The following is a 19,430-nucleotide window of genomic DNA, read 5'->3' as shown; positions in this document are numbered from 1 at the left end:
GACGTCCTTCCATCTGCATTGTAAAGTCAATAAATAGGAACAGCTTGATGAAAAGTGTGCTCATTCAGCGTGAGCTGCGAAAGGGGAAAGATCGTATGGATGTACGCAGTAAAAACAATCGTCTGCAAGGTTTGAATTGTTTTAAAAGATTCCCGTCTTGTATCAACATAGTTATCCACAAACCGTCCTTATTAGGACAAAGGCAAAATGGAAAAAGATGGGTTGGTAATGTATATGACATAACAGGGGTGTCGTGACCACACTTCGAAGTTATTTCAAATCTTGCAAAGCATAAATTGACATAATTTCAATGATTGTTCCTTTATGAATGAAATGACAAATTTTCAGGTCAACGCGGCAATAACTTTGCAATTTATAGAACAATTTTATATTTTTAGTTATCATATATTAACTGTCATCTCTTCCAAACAACTTAACCCTCTGCTGCCAACCACGTGGTTTTGCAGGGTTAAGGAGAATCATTGTAAAATGTCCAATACATGATTTTATGTTGTTACCTCCACTAAAACCACTTCAGAACACTCCCACCTGTCATACATGTACATTGTCTGCATGTTGAAATCATTATATGAAATTATTGACCTGTATTCAACGCGGAGAACTCGGTAATAAAATTGTTTTGCTGAATATACTAACGAACGGGATCTCCAGGAAAATTTCGCTGAGCCCGGTGAATCGAACTTAATGCGCAAAATTTAGCCATTTGAAGGAGATACAAGCAGAATTTTAAGAATATGAGCATCGCGGTTATGTCCCGGACATTACCCGCCCCTAGTTTTTCGCTAAGCGTGTTCATTTCTGTACGGAAAAGATTCCGATGGTTGTTTCGAGAGATTTTAACATTGATAGTTCAAAGCAAGAAAATATGAAATTTGTTCATTTCATGAATGAATGTCTCAACGAGCTTAGAATCCAGCGCATCCCCGATCAACGCAGACGCCAACAACAAAGGTTCTTTTCAGAACCACCATAATTATTATAAAGAATAACTTGAAACATTCCCACATATTTCATTGAGTATCATTCGATTTGAATTACAAGTCAAACGAGTAGTCACGACACTCCGGTTATGTCCTAGACATTACCCACCCATCTTTTTTGTGTTTAGCGCGTTTCGTTCGTTCGCTACTCCGCCCCTTTGGCGAACGATGTGCAATGAAGCGAATGCATAACAAGGGGTGCTGTGTGCGCGAGTGGCATCAGTGTTACTCGTATTGTCTACGTGACTACACACGAACGCGCACAGCGATAAACCTACGACAATGTCTGCACGCGGTAAAGGAGGAAAAGTGAAGGGAAAGCCAAAATCCCGCTCAGTTCGTGCCGGTCTCCAGTTCCCTGTTGGCCGAATTCACCGTCTGCTGAGGAAGGGAAATTATGCTGAACGTGTCGGTGCCGGAGCACCCGTCTACTTGGCAGCTGTAATGGAATATCTTGCCGCCGAAGTACTGGAGCTGGCAGGAAACGCTGCCCGCGATAACAAAAAGACCAGAATCATCCCCCGTCATCTGCAGCTGGCCATTCGAAATGACGAAGAGCTGAACAAACTGCTCTCCGGTGTGACCATTGCCCAGGGTGGCGTGTTGCCTAACATACAGGCCGTACTGCTGCCGAAGAAGACTGAAAAGAGGGCCTCCGCAGCAACTTAAATCCCGCTTCGCCCGAGCTGAAAAAAAAACGCCCTTTTCAGGGCGACTATTTTCTTCTGATAAAAAGAGTTAATTTGATTTTCACTCCGATAATCATCAACGTACATTTCTGTGAGCATTGCACAAGTTTTTTTTTGCAATGCTCGTCAGACGCTTAATAATAGTTTCCCTCATATCATGGCATTGACGATTTCACCCAATCTCTCAAAAGTTCACTCATCGATTTGGTGCTAAATCACAAATCGGCCGCGCAAGATTTCCCTCAATGGGTCTTGTTTTTCACACGCTACTACTGTCGATCGGTACGAGGTGGTGCTGCTGGCAAAAAATCCCCCCATCGGCGTGCTTTCTAACAAACACACACAGCCACCCGCCTGAGCATTTTTGGAGGGAAACGGAAAATTTCTGCTAATAATTCTTAGTAAAATATGATTGGTTGTGGTCCTGAAAAGGACCGTTTGTTGCTGTTTCGTTCTGGGGGGTGATGGGCACACACCAAATTTAGACCCGCTCCCCACGGATCCGGCGAGCCAGTTGGATGTCTTTCGGCATGATGGTCACTCGCTTGGCATGGATAGCGCACAGATTGGTATCCTCGAACAAACCAACCAGGTAAGCCTCGCTGGCTTCTTGAAGGGCCATGACGGCTGAGCTCTGGAAGCGCAGATCGGTTTTGAAGTCCTGCGCGATCTCACGAACCAGACGCTGGAAGGGCAGCTTGCGGATTAGTAGCTCTGTCGACTTCTGATAGCGACGAATTTCTCGCAGCGCGACAGTTCCTGGTCTGTAGCGATGGGGCTTCTTAACGCCACCCGTAGCTGGGGCACTTTTACGGGCAGCCTTCGTTGCCAACTGTTTGCGGGGAGCTTTCCCTCCGGTGGACTTGCGGGCGGTCTGTTTCGTACGGGCCATGGCGCGAAAATGCTGCTCTACTACTGCTACCACTGTGGTGCTGTTCAAACGACGAATGATGACCAAAACAGACCGACCGATTTTTTTTATAGTCGCGAATAAACACTACTATATCGCCTGTCTCGCTCGTGTACGTGCCATGTGCCTTTTCGTTCTGTATACGGTTCGATTCGGCTACTATACTTCCCCCACCATTTCCATTCCGGAGCCAGTGTTGCCAGACTTGATTTTTTCAGCTTTTCATTAGATTTGCAAAAAAATATTCCTAAAAAGAAAAACTATGTATGAGCAAAAAAAATCGCCTAGAAATCAATAAAATTCCAACAGTAGAAGAATATCAAACAGAAATAGTTTGTTCATCAGTAACAATTTGTTCCATCATAGATCAGTATCAGATATCGATATTTAAGTACCATAGAAGCCAATATAACGTACCATGTAGACGGATGTATAGAAAATCTTTATAAGTTAAAAAAAAAGATGGGTGGGTAATGTTAGAGACATAACCGGAGTGAAGTAGAATACACTTTAGACCGGTAAATTCTGCTCTGGAATAAGCAATTTCTATGCGATTTTGTCGACTTTAGCACATTCATAGTTTATTTGGAGTATTTTTGGAATTATCAAGTTGACAATTTGCAACATTCTTTGAAAATATTGTTGAACTTTTATGAATGAAGGCACGCAAACGAACGTTTGACCGTTGTCCTACTACCAGCATCAGAGAAGTAGCAGATCAGCATTTTTCGCTACATGGCCTGTACCAAACAAACCGCTCGTAAGTCCACCGGAGGAAAGGCTCCCCGCAAGCAATTGGCAACAACCCCCTGGCAACCCTATACCATCATATGGAGTTTGACAGCGACCGACATATATGGGGCGTTATAGCTATAAAGCCCCAAACAAAGAATTATGTTCGGCACTATGCTCGATATTCAAGCATTCCACACGACGTTTTGCATCTTGTGGGATGATTTAATAATTTAATTTAATCGACATTTTGTAACTAAATACAGCTTCTAATCATTCGGTTCAAAATCAATGTTTTGCCTTTCATGGCAGTGATGCTGGCTGTACAGAGACGTCGTCCTTGACAGGGGGCTGGTTGGCAACAAAGGCCGTGTAAAAGTGCCCCAGTCACGGTTGGCGTTAAGAGCCTCATCGCTACCGAACAGAAACAGTCGCCCTGCGAAAAATTCACAGCTATCAGAAATCGAGCGGGCCTAAATTGTGACCCAAAATAAACCACAAACCAACAAGTTGTTTTCAGAACCAGCCAATTATAAAGTATTATTAATATAAATGAAATTTTCCATTGCCTTACAACCTCCATCTCCCTTTCCTCCCGGCTTGAATAACTATCAATCTTGATGATGCTGTGCGGCAGGGGCACTAGTTTTTATTATGGTGGAAAATTTAGGTTTGCTCGTTTTTCCCAAAAGTTTTTTAGCTGTGCTGTTTTCAAAGAAGTTGTAGTTGAATTCAAAATAAAATAGTTTATTTCTATTGTCAGAGATGGACCTTCCAACGAAAACTAGTCTGGCTCGCTTGGAATCGAATTGTATGGACCAACCACTGCTTTCACAAAATCTGTTATTTTCAGTAATTGAACATTCTACATTTTTGTAAATTGAATCATTACACTAACCTGTCTACAAATCACACAAATAACTTTTTTATTTTGTGCCATTCTACTTGAAAGCGACGATATTGTTCACAAGTGGCTCACTTACCATCCAACGCTCTTGGCAAGCCACTTTCTGATGCTTGTAATAAAATTTCAATTCGATTCTTTGTCGATAAATTGATGGCCCTGAAAAGGGCCTTTTCTTTGGGCAGTGTTCGAAATTTACTTGGTGCTGGTGTATATGGTAACAGTTTTGGTGCCATCGAAGACGGCGTGCTTGGCCAACTCTTCTGACAGCAGCAAACGGACTGCGGTTTGAATTTTGCGGGAGATGCTGCAAACGAACTGATCGTGAACATTTTTTTTTTTACATTAAATATTTTATTGTTTCTTTTGTATTTTACATTTCTGTTATAATTTACATTTTAAGTGACGCAATTTTTATAAAAATTTTCATCTTTGTTTTGTGTAGCAATAATATTCAGTTTTTCGCATAGCCAAGTTGTTCCTTTGTAACAGTAGTTGTTTACTGATAACCTTAACCTAATCCTTAACCTAAACTAACCTATAAGATTTTGTATCAGAAGGTGCTCTGAGTTGATGCAGCTATTTCTGAACTTTGCACAAGAGTCGACTATTTTTTCTTCGATGGTTTTTTCATCAGCAGATCTATGCACTTCAGTTGTCCTTGTGTCCCATGGCAAATCAAGGATCATCTTCAAGCATTTGTTTTGGACAACCTGTAATTTCAGCTTGTGGGTTTTAGCGCAGGTGGCCCAGATGGGCATGCCATAGTGCATGACCGGTGCAATTATTTGCTTATATATAGCAAGTTTGTTTTTCCGATTCATTTTGGATCGTTTGTTCATAAGAGGGTATAATTTTTTTATTAGGAGATTGCATTTGTTTCTCACTTTTTCAATGTGTTTACTGAATAACAGCTTTGGATCAATGGTCAGTCCCAAGTAGACAGCCTCTTCTAACCACTCCACGGTAGAGCCATTGATTACTATTTTGCAATCGACTGGTGGTTTTAGCCTTGGAGACAAGCTATATGGGAGAAGCATAGCTTGCGTTTTGGAGTAGTTTAGCTTTATCTTCCACGTGGTCATGTAGGTACAGATGCTATTGATACAGTCTTGCAGCTTTTTGGTAACATGGCGGGTTACTCTCCCTTTGCAGAGGACGGCCGTGTCGTCCGCAAAGAGTGATAGGAAGCAACCGTCAGGCAGTTCGGGAATGTCGGCGGTATATATACTGTAAAGCACGGGACCAAGCAAGCTGCCCTGCGGAACACCTGCTGGGATTTGGAAGTTATCCGAGAGAGCACCATTCAATGCAACCCGGAATGAGCGATTTGATAGGTAGTTCTGAATGATTTTGATTAAATATACCGGAAAGTTGTATCTGTACAGTTTGTAAATCAGGCCATCATGCCAGACATTGTCGAAGGCCTTCTCAATGTCTAGCAGGGCCATTGCGGTTGATTTTGCCACGGCCTTGTTCCTGCGCACTATCTGCATGACTCTGTACAGCTGATGCGTCGTCGAATGACCAACTCGGAAGCCGAACTGAACAGGAGGGATTATTCTATTGTTGTTCACGTGCTCAAGGACTCTGTCTAGTATCATTTTTTCAAAAAGCTTGCTAATCGACGACAATAAGCTGATTGGACGGTAACTAGTAGGACTTGTAGGATCTTTACCCGATTTCGGCAGTGGGATGACCTTTGCCAATTTCCAGCTTGACGGAAAGTACAGTAGATCAAGACATCTGATCGTGAACAACAGCATGCTGAGTTTTTATACCTGACTACAGCACAATGTAAGCTCGTCCTTTTTTGTGTTGTCCTCAATATGTGTTCTTCGTAGCTCCACCTCTTTGTTGGTCGACCACATATTTTTGATAAAGAACAAAATTGAAATTGTGTTTCCAATACGGAGGTTATCGAACACTCAGGATAAAAAGAGTAATGTAATACGGCACTTTGGTAAAATGTTTGAGAATTGAAACCGTTTTTGAATGCGCCTAGTAAACACGAAACTGTAAACAAACAAACAAATGATAACTTTTTATTTTGTGTCATTCTACGTGAAAACTACGATATTGTTCACAAGTAGCTCACTTGCCATCGAACGCTCTTGGCAAGCTACTTTCGGATGCTTGTAATAACAAAATTTCAATTCGATTCTTTGTTGATAAATGGCCCGTACCAAACATACCGCTCGTAAGTCCACCGGAGGAAAGCCTCCCCGCAAGCAGTAAGCAACGAAGGCCGCGTAAAAGTGCCCCAGTCACGGTTGGCGTTAGGAAGCCTCATCACTACTGAACAGAAACTGTCGCCCTGCGAGAAATTCACAGCTATCAGCAATCGAGCAGGCCTAAATTGTGACCCAATATAAACCACAAACCAACAAGTTCTTTTCAGGACCAGCCAATTATATTCCAGTAAGATATAAATGAAATTTTCGTTTTCCATTGCCTTACAACCTCTTTCCTCCCGGCTTGAATTACTATCAATCTTGATGATGCTGTGCGGCGGGGGCACAGGCAGTTTCCATTATAGTGGAAAATTTAGGCTTGCGCGTTTTTCCCAAAAGTTTTTTAGCTGTGCTGTTTTCAAGAAGTTGTAGTTGAATTCAAAATAAAATAGTTTACTTCTATTGTCAGAGGTGGACCTTCCAACGAAAACTAGTCTGGCTCGCTTGGAATCGAATTGTACGGACCAACCACTGCTTTCACAAAATCCGTTATTTCAGTAATTGTACATTCTACAGAATTAGTCACAACTATTTCCAATCAGCGCAAAAATCGAAGGTTTTCATTCAATACAACAGCAGATTTTCACGTTTGAAAAAAGATGGGTGGGTAATGTCTAGGACATAACCGGAGTGTCGTGACTACTCGTTTGACTTGTAATTCAAATCGAATGATACTCAATGAAATATGTGGGAATGTTTCAAGTTATTCTTTATAATAATTATGGTGGTTCTGAAAAGAACCTTTGTTGTTGGCGTCTGCGTTGATCGGGGATGCGCTGGATTCTAAGCTCGTTGAGACATTCATTCATGAAATGAACAAATTTCATATTTTCTTGCTTTGAACTATCAATGTTAAAATCTCTCGAAACAACCATCGGAATCTTTTCCGTACAGAAATGAACACGCTTAGCGAAAAACTAGGGGCGGGTAATGTCCGGGACATAACCGCGATGCTCATATTCTTAAAATTCTGCTTGTATCTCCTTCAAATGGCTAAATTTTGCGCATTAAGTTCGATTCACCGGGCTCAGCGAAATTTTCCTGGAGATCCCGTTCGTTAGTATATTCAGCAAAACAATTTTATTACCGAGTTCTCCGCGTTGAATACAGGTCAATAATTTCATATAATGATTTCAACATGCAGACAATGTACATGTATGACAGGTGGGAGTGTTCTGAAGTGGTTTTAGTGGAGGTAACAACATAAAATCATGTATTGGACATTTTACAATGATTCTCCTTAACCCTGCAAAACCACGTGGTTGGCAGCAGAGGGTTAAGTTGTTTGGAAGAGATGACAGTTAATATATGATAACTAAAAATATAAAATTGTTCTATAAATTGCAAAGTTATTGCCGCGTTGACCTGAAAATTTGTCATTTCATTCATAAAGGAACAATCATTGAAATTATGTCAATTTATGCTTTGCAAGATTTGAAATAACTTCGAAGTGTGGTCACGACACCCCTGTTATGTCATATACATTACCAACCCATCTTTTGTCGTGACTAACGACTTACCTTTCAATATAGGGGCCCCTTTTCAAAATTTCGGAAGAAAAATGATGTAAGATTTTGAACGCTTATATCTTTTGTTGTACTGAATGGATTTAATCAATTTCTTCGGCATTTTGTCGAAAATATTTGTACCAATGTTGTATTAAATTTTGGAATATGTAGGATATTCATTATCAACGGAAAAATAGTGTTTTGAAAAATCTTTCGAAAACGTCTCGGAAAAGTGAAAATTTTCAGCCCATCCCGCACAGAGCCGTCAAAATGGTGCAGCAAATGAACAATAAAATAATGAAAAGTTTATATAAAGGTCCACTACATGTTTGTTCCTATGATTATTCGTATTGGGTTGCTTGACGAGAGCAGTTGGTGGGGGAAAGCCGGGATATTAATTTTGGTTAAGCCATTAGAAGTCGGACGGAAAGGAAAGGCTCATGCACGCCACGAGAACGAGCGAGAAAGCGATAGTAGTGCATATTAGCGAAAGCGTTACGTACATTTTGAACGTTAATAACTTTTCTTCTACTAAACGGATTGCCAATCTTGTTTCATAAATCGGAAGGAAAACGTTCAACGCTTGCTACCGATACGTTGTTTGCTATATAAAATTTGTTTAAATAGTTCAAAAACTACTTTAAATGAGAATCAACATTAATGATAAAACCTATAAATAGGGGTGTCGCAGTTTTTCTCAAAACCAGACGTGTGTAAGACGCAGTGCATAACAGACGTGCGTGGTCGTGAGAAGCTGCATCGGACGACCAATCAAATCAGCTACCATCGGAGAGAAGCAGAAAAACGTTGGTGGAGGTGGTGGCGGTGAGAAGGCCAAAAAGCCAAAGGCTAAGAAACGCAGTCACTGAAAAAGCGGTAGTAACTGCCACTAAAAATGCCACCAAAACATCGAAGACTGCAAAGCGTACTCATTCGGTGTGAGCTGCGAAAGGGGAAAGATCGTATGGATGTACGCAGTAAAAACAATCGTCGGCAAGGTTTGAATTGTTTTAAAAGATTCCCGTCTTGTATCAACATAGTTATCCACAAACCGTCCTTATTAGGACGAATGCAAAATGGAAAAAGAATTTAATTAGAAAGTTTCTTTTATTAACTAGTATTAAGTTTGCGCTTGGTAATTCTGTACTTTTACCAGTGAATCATAAGAAAATGTTTTTCCAATCTACAAACCCGAAGGTTTTTGCAAATCCTTCCAAGAAAATCAGTGAATGTGGCAACTAAGCGAAAGCTACACCAAAACGAATGATGAAAATATTTTCATTTATCGAACAAAAGGACGTCCTTCCATCTGCATTGTAAAGTCAATAAAAAGGAACACCATGATGAAAACCGTGCTCATTCGGTGTGAGCTGCGAAAGGGGAAAGATCGTACGGATGTACGCAGTAAAAACAATCGTCGGCAAGGTTTGAATTGTTTTAAAAGATTCCCGTCTTGAATCAACATAGTTATCCACAAACCGTCCTTATTAGGACAAAGGCAAAATGGAAAAAGAATTTAATTAGAAAGTTTCTTTTATTAACTAGTATTAAGTTTGCGCTTGGTAATTCTGTACTTTTACCAGTGAATCATAAGAAAATGTTTTTCCAATCTACAAACCCGAAGGTTTTTGCAAATCCTTCCAAGAAAATCAGTGAATGTGGCAACTCTGCCACTAAGCGAAAGCTACACCAAAACGAATGATGAAAATATTTTCATTTATCGAACAAAAGGACGTCCTTCCATCTGCATTGTAAAGTCAATAAATAGGAACAGCTTGATGAAAAGTGTGCTCATTCAGCGTGAGCTGCGAAAGGGGAAAGATCGTATGGATGTACGCAGTAAAAACAATCGTCTGCAAGGTTTGAATTGTTTTAAAAGATTCCCGTCTTGTATCAACATAGTTATCCACAAACCGTCCTTATTAGGACAAAGGCAAAATGGAAAAAGATGGGTTGGTAATGTATATGACATAACAGGGGTGTCGTGACCACACTTCGAAGTTATTTCAAATCTTGCAAAGCATAAATTGACATAATTTCAATGATTGTTCCTTTATGAATGAAATGACAAATTTTCAGGTCAACGCGGCAATAACTTTGCAATTTATAGAACAATTTTATATTTTTAGTTATCATATATTAACTGTCATCTCTTCCAAACAACTTAACCCTCTGCTGCCAACCACGTGGTTTTGCAGGGTTAAGGAGAATCATTGTAAAATGTCCAATACATGATTTTATGTTGTTACCTCCACTAAAACCACTTCAGAACACTCCCACCTGTCATACATGTACATTGTCTGCATGTTGAAATCATTATATGAAATTATTGACCTGTATTCAACGCGGAGAACTCGGTAATAAAATTGTTTTGCTGAATATACTAACGAACGGGATCTCCAGGAAAATTTCGCTGAGCCCGGTGAATCGAACTTAATGCGCAAAATTTAGCCATTTGAAGGAGATACAAGCAGAATTTTAAGAATATGAGCATCGCGGTTATGTCCCGGACATTACCCGCCCCTAGTTTTTCGCTAAGCGTGTTCATTTCTGTACGGAAAAGATTCCGATGGTTGTTTCGAGAGATTTTAACATTGATAGTTCAAAGCAAGAAAATATGAAATTTGTTCATTTCATGAATGAATGTCTCAACGAGCTTAGAATCCAGCGCATCCCCGATCAACGCAGACGCCAACAACAAAGGTTCTTTTCAGAACCACCATAATTATTATAAAGAATAACTTGAAACATTCCCACATATTTCATTGAGTATCATTCGATTTGAATTACAAGTCAAACGAGTAGTCACGACACTCCGGTTATGTCCTAGACATTACCCACCCATCTTTTTTCCATTTTGCCTTTGTCCTAATAAGGACGGTTTGTGGATAACTATGTTGATACAAGACGGGAATCTTTTAAAACAATTCAAACCTTGCAGACGATTGTTTTTACTGCGTACATCCATACGATCTTTCCCCTTTCGCAGCTCACGCTGAATGAGCACACTTTTCATCAAGCTGTTCCTATTTATTGACTTTACAATGCAGATGGAAGGACGTCCTTTTGTTCGATAAATGAAAATATTTTCATCATTCGTTTTGGTGTAGCTTTCGCTTAGTGGCAGAGTTGCCACATTCACTGATTTTCTTGGAAGGATTTGCAAAAACCTTCGGGTTTGTAGATTGGAAAAACATTTTCTTATGATTCACTGGTAAAAGTACAGAATTACCAAGCGCAAACTTAATACTAGTTAATAAAAGAAACTTTCTAATTAAATTCTTTTTCCATTTTGCCTTTGTCCTAATAAGGACGGTTTGTGGATAACTATGTTGATTCAAGACGGGAATCTTTTAAAACAATTCAAACCTTGCCGACGATTGTTTTTACTGCGTACATCCGTACGATCTTTCCCCTTTCGCAGCTCACACCGAATGAGCACGGTTTTCATCATGGTGTTCCTTTTTATTGACTTTACAATGCAGATGGAAGGACGTCCTTTTGTTCGATAAATGAAAATATTTTCATCATTCGTTTTGGTGTAGCTTTCGCTTAGTTGCCACATTCACTGATTTTCTTGGAAGGATTTGCAAAAACCTTCGGGTTTGTAGATTGGAAAAACATTTTCTTATGATTCACTGGTAAAAGTACAGAATTACCAAGCGCAAACTTAATACTAGTTAATAAAAGAAACTTTCTAATTAAATTCTTTTTCCATTTTGCATTCGTCCTAATAAGGACGGTTTGTGGATAACTATGTTGATACAAGACGGGAATCTTTTAAAACAATTCAAACCTTGCCGACGATTGTTTTTACTGCGTACATCCATACGATCTTTCCCCTTTCGCAGCTCACACCGAATGAGTACGCTTTGCAGTCTTCGATGTTTTGGTGGCATTTTTAGTGGCAGTTACTACCGCTTTTTCAGTGACTGCGTTTCTTAGCCTTTGGCTTTTTGGCCTTCTCACCGCCACCACCTCCACCAACGTTTTTCTGCTTCTCTCCGATGGTAGCTGATTTGATTGGTCGTCCGATGCAGCTTCTCACGACCACGCACGTCTGTTATGCACTGCGTCTTACACACGTCTGGTTTTGAGAAAAACTGCGACACCCCTATTTATAGGTTTTATCATTAATGTTGATTCTCATTTAAAGTAGTTTTTGAACTATTTAAACAAATTTTATATAGCAAACAACGTATCGGTAGCAAGCGTTGAACGTTTTCCTTCCGATTTATGAAACAAGATTGGCAATCCGTTTAGTAGAAGAAAAGTTATTAACGTTCAAAATGTACGTAACGCTTTCGCTAATATGCACTACTATCGCTTTCTCGCTCGTTCTCGTGGCGTGCATGAGCCTTTCCTTTCCGTCCGACTTCTAATGGCTTAACCAAAATTAATATCCCGGCTTTCCCCCACCAACTGCTCTCGTCAAGCAACCCAATACGAATAATCATAGGAACAAACATGTAGTGGACCTTTATATAAACTTTTCATTATTTTATTGTTCATTTGCTGCACCATTTTGACGGCTCTGTGCGGGATGGGCTGAAAATTTTCACTTTTCCGAGACGTTTTCGAAAGATTTTTCAAAACACTATTTTTCCGTTGATAATGAATATCCTACATATTCCAAAATTTAATACAACATTGGTACAAATATTTTCGACAAAATGCCGAAGAAATTGATTAAATCCATTCAGTACAACAAAAGATATAAGCGTTCAAAATCTTACATCATTTTTCTTCCGAAATTTTGAAAAGGGGCCCCTATATTGAAAGGTAAGTCGTTAGTCACGACAAAACAGGCAGCATTCTGGCCGAAAATTTTGAAACGGAGCACCTATAGAAACGTTAGAAAACGTTCGAATTTTGTAAATTGAATCATTACACTAAAATGTCTATAAATCACAAATAACTTTTGATTTTGTGCCATTCTCGTGAAAGCGACGGTATTGTTCACAAGTGGCTCACTTACCATCCAACGCTCTTGACAAGCTGATGCTTGTAATAACAAAACTTCAATTTCATTCTTTGTCGATAAATTGATGGCCCTGAAAAGGGCCTTTTCTTTGGGCAGTGTTCAAAATTTACTTGGTGCTGGTGTATATGGTAACAGTTTTGGTGCCATCGAAGACGGCGTGCTTGGCCAACTCTTCTGACAGCAGCACGCGGACTGCGGTTTGAATTTTGCGGGAGATGCTGCAAACGAACTGCTGTATGCTGATGCTGGAAACGAACTGATCGTGAGCAACAGCATGCTGAGTTTTTATACCTGACTACAGCACAATGTAAGCTCGACCTTTTTTGTGTTGTCCTCAATATGTGTTCGTCGTAGCTCCACCCCTTTGTTGGTCGACGACATATTTTTGATAAAGAACAAAATTGAAATTGTGTTTCCACTACGGAGATTATCGAACACTCAGGGTAAAGAGAGTAATGTAATACGGCACCTTGGTAAAATGTTTGAGAATTGGAACCTTTTTTGAATGCGCCTAGTAAAAATGTTTTCCACTTCACTCCAGTTTGTTTCTGACCATATTTGCAATTTACGTACTGAAATAAATCATAATTTAGGGTTTAACCCAAATTGCTCTCCAGGGAGAAACAGTCCATGAAACAGAAAATGCAAACTTATTCTTTGAAATGGTTTTGGTGGCCCTGAAAAGGGCCTTTTTTATAATGATACAATTGAGTTCTACCTTTTCAACTACCAAATCCATACAAAGTGCGTCCCTGCCGCTTCAGAGTATAGACGACATTCATTGCGGTTTTGCGCTTGACGTGTTCAGTGTAGGTCAAGGCATCTCGGATGACATTTTTCTGCACACCATCAGCATTCGTAGATTAAATTGGAGATGCATTTTACACCACCACGACGAGCCAGACGCCGAATTTGGTGATTCCCTGGATTTTATCACGAAGAACCTTGCGATGACGCTTGGTACGGGAACGCAAATATGATACCGCTCATTGTACCGTCCGGACAAGCATGTTGCTCGTGTGGTAAGCGAGCACCCACTGATACAAAACAAGCTCGCGTGTCCTGTATATATAACATTCCCGTATGTAATGAAACGCTTACATGCTCCTTTTTGACGGCTCTGCGTGGGATATGCTGGCAAATTGCGCGTTTTCCTCGCTGTTTCCGAAGGATTTTCTGAAAATCCTTGTTTTGGTTTATTTATAGTAGTCGCAGTAATTCCGAAATTTAATACGAAATACGTGCACAAATTTCCGATCAGATAGTGCAAAAATATTGCGATTTCGTCCAATAGAACGGAAGATATTCGCATTTCAAACCTGGGAAAATTTCTCAACTGAAATTTTTGAAACGGGACCCCATATTGAAACGTTAGAAGTATTCTACTTCAAAAAAAAAACCCGTTTGTTTTTCGATTTACTTTTTCTTTCTTTCTTTTTCAGGAGAATCAATTTCCGGGCAATCGTTTTCCAGGGAAAATGCTACCATGTCAGCATTAGTCCGGATAAAGCAGATTTCGGCAATCCCAAGCTACTAAAACAGTGGCAACAGTGAACTTCGTGTTCGCGCTATTTCCCCTTCAAACCAACACATCACGAGTAAGCATATAGATAGCAAAATGGTAATCTACCTAGGCGGCGGCGACTGAGAATGTGTGTGCATCAGTATAAAAGCGCTACTCAATGGGCCGAATTGCAACATTCGGTATTGGAATCTCGCTGCTGCAGGTGTGCTGCGCTAGCCTACTAAGCTATTACCTACAACAACCAAGAAGATGACTGGCCGTGGCAAAGGAGGCAAAGGGCTCGGCAAGGGAGGCGCTAAGCGGCACCGCAAGGTGCTTCGTGACAATATCCAGGGCATCACCAAACCCGCCATTCGTCGTATGGCTCGACGTGGAGGAGTGAAGCGAATCTCCGGTTTGATATACGAGGAAACCCGTGGTGTGCTGAAGATTTTTCTGGAAAACGTTATCCGGGACGCTGTGACGTACACTGAACATGCCAAACGGAAGACCGTCACTGCGATGGATGTCGTCTATGCGCTTAAACGCCAGGGACGCACATTGTACGGTTTTGGTGGTTAAGCCCTACCACGACGTTCACGACAACACAAAAGGCCCTTTTCAGGGCCACCAAATGTTTAGAAAAAAGAATTAGTTTGAAATGTATCCTTCATATTTTCATTCATGTTGCAGGGGCGTACTGTTTAGTGTGCGATTTTGATTGATATGCGAGAGACCAGTGTTACGACAACGCGCTCAGTCGCTGGGTTTCCCTTTTTTTTTTCATATACGCATTTCCTTTTTCTTTCTCCTGAGCTTGCGTATCATGGGACAAAACTGCTCGTTTCTCGATAGCAACGAACCGCCGACCGACTCTTTTTTTCGCGCGCGCGTTTTAGCTTACCACGCTTTCACCTACCTGTCTACCTATGAATTTGCGTACCTTTAACTGGTCTGAATGATAAAAGTAAAGTTGATGGCTGGTGAGTTAGTACTGTATCAATCAGGAAGCAATTACAACACACACACACACACACAGGAAGAGAGAGATTGAGCAACCGTAAAAAAAGTCCAGCTTGTGATCTGTGTCGGGGGACAATCGTTCCCATCGATGCGTGCGCTGAATGAAGCACCTGGGTGTGATGGTCGACGCGTGCGGTTTATCAGCTCACAGCCATGTCGACGACTATGTATGCGAGAAGTCTGCTACACAACGATGTAGCGAGTTGATCAGTACATACTAAATAATAGAATTTTGAGTTAGCCAAAGCAATTCGAAATAACACTGATGATTAGAGCACTAAAATCCAAATCCGCAACTAAAATGTTGGATTTTTTTCGAGGTATTTCTCTCTGTCTGTCTCTGCCGTCGAAACAAGAAAGCATTTCGCGAGCGCGTTGTACGGTTCTACGAGCAACACAAGAATCTCGGCGAAAAGTGCACGGTACAATATTTCAAAGGGGAAAACGTTGCGCCATCGACTGTTTACAACACCTTTCGACGCTGCAATCTCAATGCCGCTTGCCGGTTGATAAAAATTATTTTGGGTAAATATTTTGTTTTGCACGAAGCAAGTTACTTCCCTCGCAAAAAAAGCAAAAAAAAAAAAAGAAAAAACACACAATCGTTCCCGAATACCCATTCGATTCCATTTGTACCCTAAAAAGCACAACCCGCTTCACAATTTGCTTCAGTGTTGCCCAATCGCAGATTTCTTCCGGATTTCGTTTTGAGAGCCACGAATTGCAAACAAGTGGACTGGTAGAAGATCACGAAATGTATTAGCAAAGTTGACATAGACGCCGTACTACGCGCCTGTTCCGACATCAAACGGAAGCTTCGCCGAACAGCATCCAATTACGGATCGGTTTGAAATGTTCACTAATTTTTGGCCAACAATGGAGAACGTATCTTCTAATTTCAATCAAATCGTTTGTCTTTTTTTTTTTTTTTGACAGGTTGAGAAAAAAAAATCCAAAATTTGTGTTGCCACCCGTTAACTTTTTGTGTTTTAGTAATTTTAATAACGAAAGTTTTCAGCAAAGGACCAGCCGACCGAAACGTTTTCCGCAGGTCGCCAAATTACGAGCACTTCCGCTCGAGCAAATATGTACAAAAATGAAATAATTTTATATAGAGAGAAGTTTTCTTTCGATTGGATAGCACCGAAAAGGTTTTCCAATTGCTAGAAGGTTCAAATTAACCTATTTTCCACAATTCAATTTGCACGTGCCGCCATAGTCGGATACATGATTTGATAATATTCGGCCATACGCTTAACACAGAATGTTCAGCGGGTGTTAGTTTGGACGGTGCGGACAGTGCAGTAAATTGAATGCAAACTTCCAGTGTACTTTTCACAAGCAGTAATTCAATTTTGGTTGATTTAAAACAACAGTCCGTAAAATTTTACCGGCACCGATCGAATAGTAACTTTCAACCGTCATCTACGCGTTCCCAAACAGAGCCGATGAATACGATCCTAAACAACAGACACCGGACCCCCGGTTATCATATTCGCAGACTTGCATCATCGTGCATCCATCAACTCGTCGTCTACAACTGTGTGTGGAAGAAAACCAAACCAAACGAACGCGCAATGGCTGAAACTGCTATCGACGTTGCTGCCACGGCCCCTGCCGTCGTCGCCTCTCCGCCAGCTGCCAAAGCACCACCGAAGCAGGCGGCCAAGGCTAGCAAGAGTGACGCCAAGAAACCGAAAAAATCTTCAACCCATCCACCAGTGAGTGAGATGGTTCTGGCTGCCATCCGGACCCTGAAGGAACGGAGCGGATCATCACTGCAGGCGATCAAAAAGTACATCGCCGTCAACTACATGTGTGACGTCGCCAGGCTGGCTCCGTTTATCCGGAAGGCTTTGAAAACGGGTGTCGAGAAGGGAAACATCACCCAGACCAAGGGTACCGGTGCTTCCGGATCGTTTAAGGTGACGGTCGAAGCAAAGAAACCGGCTGGCGATAAGAAACCACCATCGGGTGCAGCGAAAAAACCGAAGAAATCGGCTACTAAATCCGGGGAGAAGAAAAATCCGCCGGCTGGTGGTGGTGAGAAGACCAGCAAGCCCAAGGCGGCGATCGCGGCCGCTAAGAAATCGGCTACGAAGAAAGCGAAAGCTGCTGCCCCTGCAAAGGCGGTAACGGCTGCCACTAAACAGAAAGCCACCAAACCATCGAAGGCTGCAGCGAACAAGCCGAAGGCACCTAAGCCAAAGAAGGCCGCCACCGCCCCGAAGAAGGTCACCGCCGGCAAGAAGTAAATTCCCGACAACGTGCGCGTCCTCCCAAAACAACAGTCCTTTTCAGGACTAACAAAATTGTAAAGAATTGATTGATGCTTATTTTCCGTCAATGCTCCGTTCCCCCCATGAGTTTTCTAGCTTGAGCAGCACACCCGCATTCAACTGGCCCGCCGATTGGCAAGATAAATCAGTCGTTAGTTTGATTAAACAAATCACTATAGTAAATAGGCGCGGTTTCTTGCTCAGATAAACGTACGTACAGGTAAATTAATAGCAGGCCGTGGTTTTCTGTTGCCTTAACAAACAAACAAACAAACAGAGCAAGTATAATATTACTCTGATTAGCAAACAACGCGCTTATTTTGGCTATAATAAAACAGAGAAAAATTGGCTGGCACAATAAACAAACGAACGAACGATAATTACCGATTTTTTAGCCTAAATTGGCGAACGTATTGTATTGATCGATCAACTTTGAGATTACAAATTGTGTTGGGTACGGTTTCTACGAAGATCAAAAGTTTGAAGACTGGGAAGTTTATTGTATTAACAAGTATGATCCAGAAGTGTGTTCTTTTTGCGGCAGAATTTTCTCACACGCTGGGGGTCGGTCATATAATGGGCTGTTTTAAACTGAATAGAATAGACGACAAAAAGACCGTTTTCCGTCTTAACGAAAAACAGTCAACTAGCGCGGTAAGGGGAAAGACTACTTCCACAAACTACAGCAAAACACATTTGATTAGAAAAATGGACAGAGAAAAAAATGACAACCTTTTTAGCTCTAATGAAACAAACAAACAACAACAACTAATGTTTATATAAACTATGTGTACATTTCAATTCAACTCTTTACCAGAACGTGTTTTGGTGGCCCTGAAAAGGGCCGATGACGATGGTGTGTGACATCCGGCGGCGGGGCGGGCGACGATTTACTTCGAGCTGGTATACTTGGTAACGGCCTTGGTACCTTCCGATACGGCATGTTTGGCCAGCTCGCCCGGTAACAGCAAACGAACGGCGGTCTGTACCTCGCGGGAGGTGATCGTCGACCGTCGGTTGTAATGGGCCAGACGAGATGCTTCGTTAGCAATACGCTCGAAGATGTCGTTCACGAAGCTATTCATGATGCTCATCGCCTTCGACGAGACACCGGTGTCCGGATGGACCTGCTTCAGCACCTTGTAGATGTAGATAGCGTAGCTTTCCTTGCGGCGTTGCTTTCGCTTCTTCTTCTCTCCTCCTCCTGCTTTTGTGGCGATGTTCTTCTGTGCCTTGCCACCGCCGCCGCCGGATTTTTTCACAGCCTTTCCGCTGGCTTTCGGTGCCATAGTAACGACGTGGTTGTGCTGCTGTTAACGCTCTCGATGCGAACTGCGCTGACTGATTGGTAGCAAAAACGATTTTTTTTTGACGTAGGACTTACGTCTTTCTTTACTATACTGGGTGTCATTTCAAAATTTTCAAAACGGATGCGTTACGTACACTTTGAACTCTAATAACTTTTCTCCTACTAAAGGAATTACTAATTTTGTTTCATAAATCGAAAGGAAAACGTTCAACGCTTGCTATTGATACCTTGTTTGCTATGTAAAACTTGTTTAAAAAGTTCAAAAACTACTTTTAATGCGAATCAACATTAATGCTAAAACCTATAAATATGGGTGTCACAGTTTTTCTTAAAGCCAGACGTGTGTAAGCCAC

The 19,430-nt window shown here is 41.3% G+C and overlaps 5 protein-coding genes across 5 annotated transcripts; 3 read left to right on the top strand and 2 right to left on the bottom strand.

The window, feature by feature from the left end:
- The first annotated feature begins 1,283 nt into the window (after nucleotides 1-1,283).
- On the top strand, nucleotides 1,284-1,670 carry LOC131694681 (histone H2A-like). Its single transcript, XM_058983160.1, has one exon. It carries the CDS (start codon nucleotides 1,284-1,286, stop codon nucleotides 1,668-1,670), a length of 387 nt encoding a protein of 128 aa, XP_058839143.1.
- Nucleotides 1,671-2,171: 501 nt separating this feature from the next.
- LOC131694626 (histone H3-like) lies at nucleotides 2,172-2,582 on the bottom strand. Its single transcript, XM_058983105.1, has one exon. The coding sequence runs from the start codon at nucleotides 2,580-2,582 to the stop codon at nucleotides 2,172-2,174; it is 411 nt and encodes a 136-aa protein (XP_058839088.1).
- Nucleotides 2,583-14,736: 12,154 nt separating this feature from the next.
- On the top strand, nucleotides 14,737-15,048 carry LOC131694680 (histone H4-like). The gene has a single exon (XM_058983159.1). It carries the CDS (start codon nucleotides 14,737-14,739, stop codon nucleotides 15,046-15,048), a length of 312 nt encoding a protein of 103 aa, XP_058839142.1.
- Nucleotides 15,049-17,066: 2,018 nt separating this feature from the next.
- On the top strand, nucleotides 17,067-17,912 carry LOC131694678 (histone H1A, sperm-like). The gene is made up of 2 exons (XM_058983158.1): nucleotides 17,067-17,663; nucleotides 17,865-17,912. The coding sequence occupies exons 1-2, from the start codon at nucleotides 17,067-17,069 to the stop codon at nucleotides 17,910-17,912; spliced, it is 645 nt and encodes a 214-aa protein (XP_058839141.1).
- A 716-nt stretch (nucleotides 17,913-18,628) lies between these two features.
- Nucleotides 18,629-19,057, bottom strand: LOC131694628 (histone H2B-like). Its single transcript, XM_058983107.1, has one exon. The coding sequence runs from the start codon at nucleotides 19,055-19,057 to the stop codon at nucleotides 18,659-18,661; it is 399 nt and encodes a 132-aa protein (XP_058839090.1). The 3' UTR covers nucleotides 18,629-18,658.
- Between the last annotated feature and the right edge of the window lie 373 nt (nucleotides 19,058-19,430).

This window comes from Topomyia yanbarensis, unplaced genomic scaffold, assembly GCF_030247195.1.
Source record: "Topomyia yanbarensis strain Yona2022 unplaced genomic scaffold, ASM3024719v1 HiC_scaffold_12, whole genome shotgun sequence".
Lineage (NCBI taxonomy): Eukaryota > Metazoa > Arthropoda > Insecta > Diptera > Culicidae > Topomyia > Topomyia yanbarensis.
The sequence above is the reverse complement of the archived record's forward strand: the minus strand, read 5'-3'. Positions and strand labels throughout refer to the sequence as shown.

Bases quoted from the DNA above. Each gene is read 5' to 3' on its own strand.
- LOC131694628 (XM_058983107.1), bottom strand. From the start codon at position 19,057: ATGGCACCGAAAGCCAGCGGAAAGGCTGTGAAAAAATCCGGCGGCGGC.
- LOC131694678 (XM_058983158.1), top strand. From the start codon at position 17,067: ATGGCTGAAACTGCTATCGACGTTGCTGCCACGGCCCCTGCCGTCGTC. The intron at 17,664-17,864 runs GCTGCAGCGAAC...TGAGTTTTCTAG, and splicing joins AAGCCACCAAACCATCGAAG to CTTGAGCAGCACACCCGCAT.
- LOC131694680 (XM_058983159.1), top strand. From the start codon at position 14,737: ATGACTGGCCGTGGCAAAGGAGGCAAAGGGCTCGGCAAGGGAGGCGCT.
- LOC131694681 (XM_058983160.1), top strand. From the start codon at position 1,284: ATGTCTGCACGCGGTAAAGGAGGAAAAGTGAAGGGAAAGCCAAAATCC.
- LOC131694626 (XM_058983105.1), bottom strand. From the start codon at position 2,582: ATGGCCCGTACGAAACAGACCGCCCGCAAGTCCACCGGAGGGAAAGCT.